Genomic DNA, 10,721 nt, shown 5'->3' on the forward strand with positions numbered 1-10,721 from the left:
TGGGATTTAGTGCCGTTCATGCTCATTCGCTGTTTCCTGTCCTGTAACCACGCCCTAATCCATTTTAGAGTATTACCTTTAATGCCATAATAGTCTTTAATAGTCTTTCGTGGGGGAATCTGGCGAAGGCTTTGCTAAAGTCGAGATATACCACATCATAATTGTGCCCCTCGTCCACCGATTCGAAAACTGATGAAAAGAATGTTAATAGATTAGTTAGACATGCACGCCCGCTTGTGAAGCCATGCTGGGAATCATTAATCAATTTGTGCTTCTCCAGGTGGTTTCGAATAGAGTTTGAAATGATTGCTTCCAGTAATTTGCCTACAATTGATGTTAGACTGATTGGGCAGTAGTTAGAGGATAGTGATCTATCCCCCTTCTTGAAAACCGGTATTACATGCGTTGTATGATATTCTACCACACTACACATGCGTTGTATGATATTCTACCACACTACACATACGTTGTATGATATTCTACCACACTACACATGCGTTGTATGATAATCTACCACACTACACATGCGTTGTATGGGGTCAGTACTAGGCCCACTCTTGTTCATAATCTACATAAACGATCTAGATACTGGGATCAGCAGTGACATAAGCAAGTTTGCGGATGACACCAAAATAGGGCGGCAGATTAATTCAGGGCAGAATGCAAATGCATTACAGGAGGATCTGAATAAACTGCAGGGGTGGTCTGAAAAATGGCAAATGAAATTCAACACCAGCAAGTGCAGCGTACTTAATATTGGAAGAACAAATACTGATAATGTATACAGCCTTAACAACATCAACCTAGAGAAGTCGACTTGCGAAAGAGACCTAGGGGTACTTGTAAGCCCGGACCTAGGGCCTAGAAAACAGTGCGTTAATGTTCGAAATAAGGCAAACAGAGTATTGGGTTTTATATCTAGAAGTGTAAGTAACAAGAGTGCAGAGGTCTTATTGCAACGCTGGTCAGGCCGCGCCTCGATTATGCGGTTCAGTTCTGGTGCCCCTATTATAGAATGGATATAAATTCACTAGAGTCGGTGCAGCGAAGAATGACAAAAATGATTCCGGGACTTAGAAACCTTCCATATCAGGATAGGTTAAAGAAACATAACTTGCATTCCCTGGAAAGACGAAGAGTGCGGGGAGATATGATAGAAGTATTTAAGTGGGTGAAAGGAATCAATAAAGGGGATATAGATAAAGTTCTTATAATATCCGAGCAGGATAGGACTCGGAGCAACGGATTTAAGTTGGAAAAGTTTAGGTTTAGGAGGGAGATAGGAAGAAACTGGTTCACAAACAGGGTGGTGGACGAGTGGAACAATCTTAGCAACTTTGTAGTAAGTGCGGGAACTCTGGAAAGTTTTAAAAGGAGGCTAGATAGATTCATGGATGATAGAGAGTGGTAGTAATTCTCGACAGGAGCTGCCATGCACAGGCCAACCGGCCTATTGCAGACTCCTTATATTCTTACGTTCTTATGTATGATATTCTACCACACTACACATGCGTTGTATGATATTCTACCACACTACACATGCGTTGTATGATATTCTACAACACTACACATGCGTTGTATGATATTCTACCACACTACACATGCGTTGTATGATATTCTACCACACTACACATGCGTTGTATGATATTCTACCACACTACACATGCGTTGTATGATATTCTACCACACTACACATGCGTTGTATGAGATTCTACCACACTACACATGCGTTGTATGATATTCTACCACACTACACATGCGTTGTACAAGATTCTACCACACTACACATGCGTTGTATAAGATTCTACCACACTACACATGCGTTGTATGAGATTCTACCACACTACACATGCGTTGTATGATATTCTACCACACTACACATGCGTTGTATGATATTCTACTACACTACACATGCGTTGTATGAGATTCTTACACTACACATGCGTTGTAGGAGATTCTTACACTACACATGCGTTGTATGATATTCTACCACACTACACATGAGTTGTATGATATTCTACCACACTACACATGCGTTGTATGATATTCTACCACACTACACATGCGTTGTAGGAGATTCTTACACTACACATGCGTTGTAGGAGATTCTTACACTACACATGCGTTGTATGATAATCTACCACACTACACATGCGTTGTATGATATTCTACCACACTACACATGCGTTGTATAAGATCCTACCTCACTATACACATGCGCACTTGAACTAAAAATAAGAACACATCATGACAAAGCTCTAACACGTACCACATCCATCAGCAAGGTCATGAACACACACACACACACAGCTCTGACTCGTTACATCAGGGTTCCATGGACGTAAAATATACACAGGGATTTTTTGTTCTCTTGACCAACAAACAGAAACACTCACATGACATCGTTTATATTATTCGCCAACAACAGCAGGTGATGATTGAGTTTATTTTTAGATTATAGGAAAGAAATGACACACGTTACCTTCAGTATATTTTTTACAGTTATCCTGTTGGGAATACTTGAAGGTTGTGTAAATGAGAAAATTTACTTCGTTACATTAATTCAGGGTTGTGTAAATGAAAAGTTAAGTAAGGGTTGTGTAAATGAGAAATTAATACTGCCAAATTAATTCAGGGTTGTGTAAATGAAAAAAGGTAGCACTGCCAAATTAATTCAGGGTTGTGTAAATGAACAGTTAACTCAGGGTTGTAGAGTAAATGAAAAAGTAACTGAGAATCGCGTAAAAAAAAAAGACCTTGAAAGTCAAACTAACTCCGGGTTACGTAAATGAGGTGTTATACCCTACAAATTCAATTAGTTTTTCTGTTGACCCCCACCCTCACCCCTCACCCCCCCCCCACACACACCCCCCACACACACACAAAGACAGTTACGTTGCAAGACTGGGATCTGAGACGCATAAAGCATTTCAAGGTTATATAGTTAAGAGTAAATGCCGTTCAAAATTTAGTGTGTATTTATTTTTTCCTCAGTGATAAAAGAACTAGACTAATTCAGTGTTACATAGAAGAGAAAAAATATAACTAAATCACAATTATAGGTTATTTTGATGCTTATTCAGGATTACACAAACAAGACACAATAAAACTAATTTAAGTCTTCATGTAATTTAATAAATGAATATCTTTTTAACGTAACACATATAAATTGAAGTTGTTTTGAGTGATACATATGAAGGTATATCAGGGTCGTATACACAATATGGCGTATAATTGAACGTATTCATTATTTATGAAGGGTGGCGCCATCTGTTGTCAGGAATCTGGTGTTTACTCTATATTCGTCAGCCATTACAACTAGACTATGACATAATGAGTACCATATTAGGATTATGAGAAGGTTAATAAACCCTCATTAGCTTATTTTAACCTGACGATTCAACACCTAAATGCTACTGTATCTGAAGGTTAAGTTAGATTAGTTTAGGTTAGGTTAGGTTAGGTTTGGTTTGGTTAGGTTTGGTTAGGTTAGGTTAGGTTAGGTTTGGTTAGGTTTGGTTAGGTTTGGTTTGGTTAGGTTAGGTTTGGTTAGGTTTGGTTAGGTTAGGTTTGGTTAGGTTTGGTTTGGTTAGGTTTGGTTAGGTTAGGTTAGGTTAGGTTGAGTTAGGTTTGGTTAAGGTTGGTTTTGGTTGGTTTGGTTAGGTTTGGTTTGGTTAGGTTAGGTTTGGTTAGGTTAGGTTTAGTTAGGTTAGGTTTGGTTAGGTTTGGTTTGGTTGGTTTAGTTAGGTTTGGTTGGGTTAGGTTAGGTTAGGTTTGGTTAGGTTGATTGGTTTAGTTTAGGTTTGGTTAGGTTTGATTAGGTTAGGTTTGGTTAGGTTTGGTTGGGTTAAGTTAAGGTTTAGTTTGGTTTAGGTTTGGTTTGGTTAGGTTGGGTTTGGTTAGGTTAGGTTTGGTTAGGTTAGGTTCAGGTTTGGTTTGGTTAGGTTAGGTTTGGTTAGGTTTGGTTAGGTTAGGTTTGGTTAGTTGGGTTGGTTTGGTTGAGTTAGGTTTGGTTAGGTTAGGTTTGGTTGGTTTTGGTTTGGTTTGGTTAGGTTAGGTTGAGTTTGGTTTGGTTAGGTTTTGGTTGGGTTAGGTTTGGTTAGGTCAGGTTTAGTTGAGTTTGGTTTAGTTGAGTTAAGTTTGGTTAGGTTTAGTTGATTGGTTGAGTTGAGTTAGGTTAGGTTTGGTTAGGTTAGGTTAGGTTAGGTTTGGTTTGGTTAGGTTTGGTTAGGTTAGGTTAGGTTTGGTTAGGGTTTTGGTTAGGTTTGGTTTGGTTAGGTTAGGTTTGGTTAGGTTTAGTTAGGTTTGGTTAGGTTAGGTTAGGTTTGGTTAGGTTAGGTTTTAGTTAGAGTTAGGTTAGGTTTGGTTTGGTTAGGTTTGGTTTGGTTTGGTTAGGTTGGTTAGGTTAGGTTTGGTTAGGTTTGGTTTGGTTGGTTTGGTTTTGGTTGGTTGGTTTGGTTAGGTTAGGTTGGTTTGGTTAGGTTAGGTTAGGTTTGGTTTGGTTAGGTTTGGTTTGGTTTGGTTAGGTTTGGTTAGGTTAGGTTTGGTTAGGTTAGGTTTGGTTAGGTTTGGTTTGGTTTGGTTAGGTTAGGTTAGGTTTGGTTAGGTTAGGTAACTGTGTTTAATCTTAATGTCAAATAATCTGGAGGGCTAATCTACATGAGACCCCAATCTTATTTGTTATTACCTTAGTATCTCAAGGGTCATCTAGTGTCGTAACTCGTGGGGGCAGTGGTTGACATTTACGTCTTAAACCAATAAGAAGAGCAACAGGGATTCTCAGAGTGTGAGTTGGTTCACATTAACACAATGACTCGAGATTTTGAAAGTCATGTAACTGATTCACGTTAAGGTACGACACAAGGGTGGATTCTCAAACTTATTTAGACTCATTATCGTATGTATTAGTTAAGGCAGGAAATACCGTACCGTGCATTACGATTGGTTAGTGGGGTATAATATAGAGGAGATAGGCTCGTAAATATGTAACGTGGAGAGAGAGAGAGAGAGAGAGAGAGAGAGAGAGAGAGAGAGAGAGAGAGATCACTTAGCTCGTAGAATAAAAGGAAAACAACTATTAAACCTCACCAGGCCAGTCCGCCTTCCCTGGCAGTAGGAGGAATCTGCCTCAGAGGTCAAATGAGGTCAGAGCGAGGCAGTCCTACACACTGTTACCAACCCATCCACGTCCCTCCTATCCCGTCTCTTACCTGTGTAGAGCTGCAGGTGTCTGTTAGCTGGGTAGTAGACAGGTGGAATCAATTGAACATTAGTCCCTTAAACTTATTTCACCTGATGACTAAACACCTTAACGCTACCTAGGAGTGGAGGGGGGGTTAGGTTAAGTTAGGTTAGGTTAGGTTAGGTTAGGTTAGGTTATGATAGGTGGGGTTAGGTTAGGTCGTTACCTCTTAGTTTACACTGGGGAATGTTAGATAAGATTAAATTACGTTATATTAGATTCGGCTATGTTATGTTAGGGTAGGTTAACAATTAAGGTGTTTACTTCGCAGGTAATATAAACTGGGATGTCCACTGATGACGTGACCCCAAGGGATGTGCTGTTGTAAACCATTGTCTCACTCTACCAAAGCAACAGAGTCTGGTTTGAACACATCCTGACTGGTTCTAATGGCGTGACGTCATAGTTTATTTGTATACAGTACATTAACACGTGGTTCATGCAGTTAAAGTTGCCTAAGTATGATTAAGTTAGGTTAGTTATGATATTACCTGCAGTTAGGGTTGTTTAGGTCATGGTTAGGTTAGATTAGTTCAAGTTTACTGTAGTTAATTTAGAGGTTAAATTAGATTCGATAGAAGTTATGGCTAATTTCCGGCAGGTTAGGTTAGGTTAGGTTATGTTATGTTAATTACACTATTATGTTATACTATGTTCAGTTACCTAGAAACAAAGAATAAGTACAGCAGGAACAGTCTTCGGAACGAGAGTGGTCTGGTGGACTAGTTTTTGTCAGGGGTAGGGGGTGAAGGGTAGGGGGTGAGGGGTAGGGGTGACGGGTGAGGTGACGGGTAGGGGGTGACGGGTAGGGGTGAAGGGTAGGGGGTGAGGGGTAGGGGGTGACGGGTAGGGGGTGAGGGGATAGAGGAGCTTCGTTAGGTCACACTCTCCTCACCCCAAAAGGTATAATGGAGAGAGAGAGAGAGAGACTGACTTTTTCTGGAAAAAAAAACTCACATTAAAAGTTCACTTGGTGGAACTTTATGCCAAGGAGTCAGATAAGTGAAAATTTGACTCTGAACTAGTGTTAGGTCAGTCAGTCAAGTCAGTAAGTTCTGTCTCGATATTAATTACTAGTAAGGATTAAATTTAACGTAGGAACCTTTGAGAAACCATCTTTGAGCCGTGGTACAATTAGATAGTCACATTTGCATTTATATGAAAATTTAACATAGGAACCCTTATGAATCCATCTTGATACCGCAGCTTAAATTAGTTGCGATCTTTATGATAAAATTTAACCCACGAACCTCTGAGAATCCAGTTGCTTCCGTGTTTACAAATAAATACAAAACAAGATCTTTACATTTACAACTTACACTGAGGACAAACTATTTATTTTCGTTTTTAATTCGCTCGTTGAACTTACTATAAGGAATGACTCAGCCGATACACACCTTATAATGATCATGACAACCAGTGACATTATTCTCTATAGTGTTGATGACGTCATGGTAGAGGGACACGTGCCTAAATGAGGTTTCGTTGTGTATTTACATGTATATAAAATATATCTACATAATTATTTTGTTTATATCTTTATCTATCTACGGTTACTTTTACCATTTATTCTTCTTTTCTGTTTTTCCACATCTGCCCTTCATACACTCCCTCCCTCACCTCCTCCTCCTCCCCCCAGGTGCACCCTCCCTCACCCCCAGGTACACCCTCCCTCACCTCCTCCCTCCAGGTACACCCTCCCTCACCTCCAGGTACACCCTCCCTCACCTCCTCCTCCTCCCCCCAGGTGCACCCTCCCTCACCCCCAGGTACACCCTCCCTCACCTCCTCCCTCCAGGTACACCCTCCCTCACCTCCAGGTACACCCTCCCTCACCTCCTCCATCTTGTGTTACAGGGGAGTGGCCAGCTTGGCTTCGTGGTAGTTTCCTACGGGTGGGACCTGGCAAGTTCGACTTCGGAGACTTTACTCTCAACCACTGGATGGACGGCATGGCCATTATGCACAAGTACCATATTGATGGTGGCCAGGTAAGTTTTGTGGCCAGGTGTGTTGTGAACAGGTGAGTGTTGTGGCCAGATGGCTGCTGGGCCAGGTGGTTGTTGCACCAGGTGAGTGTTGTGGCCAGATGAGTGTGGTATTGCGATGGCCAGGTGGGTGTTGTGGCCAGGTGAGTGTTGTGGCCAGATGAGTGTGGTAATGGTGGCCAAGTGAGTGTGGTAGAGATGGCAAAGTGAGTGTGTGTAGTGGTGGCCAGGTGATGTGGTAGAATGGCCAGGTGGTGTGTGGCAGAGTAGCCAGGTGAATGTGTTAAAGTAGCCAGGTGAGTGTGGTAGTGGTGGCCAGGTGAGTGTGGTAGAGATGGCCAGGTGAGTGTGGTAGTGGTGGCCAGGTGAGTGTGGTAGAGATGGCCAGGTGAGTGTGGTAGAGATGGCCAGGTGAGTGTGATAGAGGTGACCAGGTGAGTGTGGCGGCAGTGGTAACTAACACGTCATAGGTGGTACGAGGGGGTGGCGTGATGGAGGAAGAAATGACTGTCCCTCACCCCCCTCCCCTCACCCCCTCCCCTCACCCCTCCGGCATCTCACATCCTTGTCTTGCATCAGCACATGGTGAGGAGTGAGGCAGCGCTTCTCTCACTAGTCATGTGATTCCCAACCCAAATGACCAGTATTGTGTGTGTGTGTGTGTGTGTGTGTGTGTGTGTGTGTGTGTGTGTGTGTGTGTGTGTGTGTGTGTGTGTGTGTTTGTTTGTTTGTTTGTTTGTTTGTTTGTTTGTTTGTGTGTGTGTGATTAAAAACATTTACTTTACCTTTCACGTTCATTAAATACTTCAGGTAAATTACTCTCACATACACCGGTAATTATCCTCATATTTTAATACTCTAATTCTCCATCATTTAATCACCTGTAATTTAAAACACATCCACATAACATATTACTATAGAGTAATATAAACACGTAGAATAAAATGAACTCATAACATAGTAAGTTAGTCTAATGGTTGTTCATGTTGTTAACAGAGGTTTTAAAGTGAGTAAATTAGATCTGTATTTATGTACCTGTTAATAAAACCACAACAGTCGACTACTAGTTTTTACCAAGGTTAAAAATATCACCTTACAACACACTGTAACTTATTGCTCTACCACACACTCGCTCTTACTCACCACCACACACTCGCTCTTACTCACCACCACACGAGAGTAAGTTCTGTTTATAAGATATGTTTTTGTCCATTATCGACAAAAACAAGATGTTTTTCCCAATTATAGAGGTAAACAAAAGACATAAACAACTGTTTTTCCAATAAAGAAAAAACAAGACAAGTTTTCTAGGAATAAAAGTTACAAAAGACAAAAACAGGTGTGCAAGATATAAATAATACGTCTTATATAACCAAGTTTGCAAGACATCAACCCGACATGAATTCTGATCAATACTTATCCTTCCTTCACCCCCCCTGCCGTTCCTCCAGGTCACGTTCCGGTCAAAATACCTACGGTCGGATGCGTACAAGAAGGCGTGCCTCGCCCAGAGGCCCGTCTTCACCGAGTTCGGCACCCACTGTTACCCAGACCCCTGCAAGAACATCTTCTCCAGGATGTTCTCCCACTTCGTGAGTATTATGGCGATTGTCTGGGTATTTCTGGCACTTGCTGGGGATTTTCTGTGATTTTTTTTTTTTTTTTACTATATGCCAGGGGAAATCTGGGGAAAATTCTTGGGTCAGGGGAAGGTAGAGACTGTGGGTTGAGAGATGCTATTGGTTCATGTTGAAGGTAAGATGGCCAGGGGAAGGTAGAGACCGGATTGGATGAGTAGACAAAAAACTATGATCCACGGAGAGAAAGAAAATGTAGGAGGATTGGTAAATTGTTAACTAATTGAGTGGTGGGCTGTGGTCGCCAACACTCAGACCTTAGAATGGCTTCTTAATGTAATGGTACAACTTTTAGAGACTTTTGGGAATGTGGAGGAATAGAAAAGGATTTTCTGGATAAGTCTCCTGGATATTTCTACTATACACCATGTTTACGTCTGTCTCAGGTGTTCCTAGGTGTTGTCAGGTTATCCTCAGGTGTTGTCAAGTGCTCTCAAGTGTTCCCAGTTGTTGTCACGTATACTCAGGAGTTGTCAAAGTGTTCTCAGGTGTTGTCAGGTATGTTCAATTACCCTGTGTCCGCCAGTATTCTCAGGTGTCATCAGATCTTGTTAGGTGTTCTCAAATATCCTCAGGTGTTCGTCTGTTTGTGAGAGTCATGGGAGCTAATTGAGTGAGCTCATGGATACCACTTTTTGGGGTCACGTGAAGATTATCCCCCCGAAGATAAATTTACCCTAGCGCTAAACTAATCTGTCCTAACCTAACCTAACTTTACACCTAACCTAACACCTAACCTAAACTAACCTTAAACCTAACTAAACCTAACCTAACCTAACCCCCCCAGGTAACATGAGGGTGTTTAATCATCAGGTGACATAAGCTAGGGGGGGCTAATCTTCACGTGGTGTTTTTTTTAAAGATAGGAATGACACTCTCGGTTTACTGACATTACGTAAGAGAAAAAACAAACTTGCAATATAAAAACAATGTCGCAAGTTATATTGTGTTTTTCAACCCTTTGATGTTATTCGATGACTTGGGACAAACAATGCCCTTCAGGTGTGTGTGTGTGTGTGTGTGTGTGTGTGTGTGTGTGTGTGTGTGTGTGTGTGTGTGTGTGTGTGTCCCAAGGTGAGGGCAGTGTGGTTGAATTTGATCTATGTAAGTGTAATCCTGGTTGATAGTTAACATGGGAAGAGAGACGTGTGATGGGTCAGATTTAAGCTTTAGGACCTAGAAACTAAGCTTGAGTACATTGGAGGCTATGGAAACTGAGCTGGAGTGTAATAGAAGACCTGGAAACTTATTGTACCGACAGATCTGGAAACTTAAGAGTTAAAGTACTGGAAGGTTAGAGTTATGTTTCTGGAAGATATGGGAAGTTAGTGTTATGGTCATGGAAGATTAGATATATGGTGCTGGAAGATCTAGAACTTAATGTTATGGTACTGGAAGATCTGGAACAATGATGATGATGATGATGATGATGAACAACGTAGAGAAAAATGATGATGATGATGATGATGGAGAGAAATGATGATGATGATGAACGTAGAGAAAAATGATGATGATGATGGAAAAAATGATGATGATGATGATTGAGAAAAATCCTCCTGCTGCTGCTGCTGATGATGATGATGATGATAATGATGATGATGATAATGATGATGATTATGATGATAGCGATGGAACAAAACGATGATAATGATGAAGATGATGATAGCAAGGTAATATAAGAACGGAACCTAATTTATCGCGTTTCGTCACCTGTACCAAAGATGCAAAGAGAGTGAGAAGGTGTTGGCGAAGCACAGGTGAGTTAATACACACACCTGTACTGTACACGGAGGAGGAGGAGACCTATCTATATATAACCCTACAACTACTATATCTGTCTGTTTCTCTATCTAT

The 10,721-nt window shown here is 41.2% G+C and overlaps 1 protein-coding gene across 1 annotated transcript in view; it reads left to right on the top strand.

Annotated features, from left to right (window-relative positions):
• Positions 1 to 8,822, top strand: part of LOC121854915 (all-trans-retinyl ester 13-cis isomerohydrolase-like) — a gene marked incomplete at its 3' end in the record, with an annotated part of 29,471 nt that extends 20,649 nt beyond the window's left edge. Inside the window, 2 exon segments of the mRNA XM_042349727.1 lie at positions 7,100 to 7,233; positions 8,682 to 8,822. Coding sequence (XP_042205661.1) covers positions 7,100 to 7,233; positions 8,682 to 8,822 — 275 coding nt within the window.
• Between the last annotated feature and the right edge of the window lie 1,899 nt (positions 8,823 to 10,721).

Source organism: Homarus americanus, unplaced genomic scaffold (genome assembly GCF_018991925.1).
Source record: "Homarus americanus isolate GMGI-L3 unplaced genomic scaffold, GMGI_Hamer_2.0 scaffold16716, whole genome shotgun sequence".
Taxonomy (NCBI): domain Eukaryota; kingdom Metazoa; phylum Arthropoda; class Malacostraca; order Decapoda; family Nephropidae; genus Homarus; species Homarus americanus.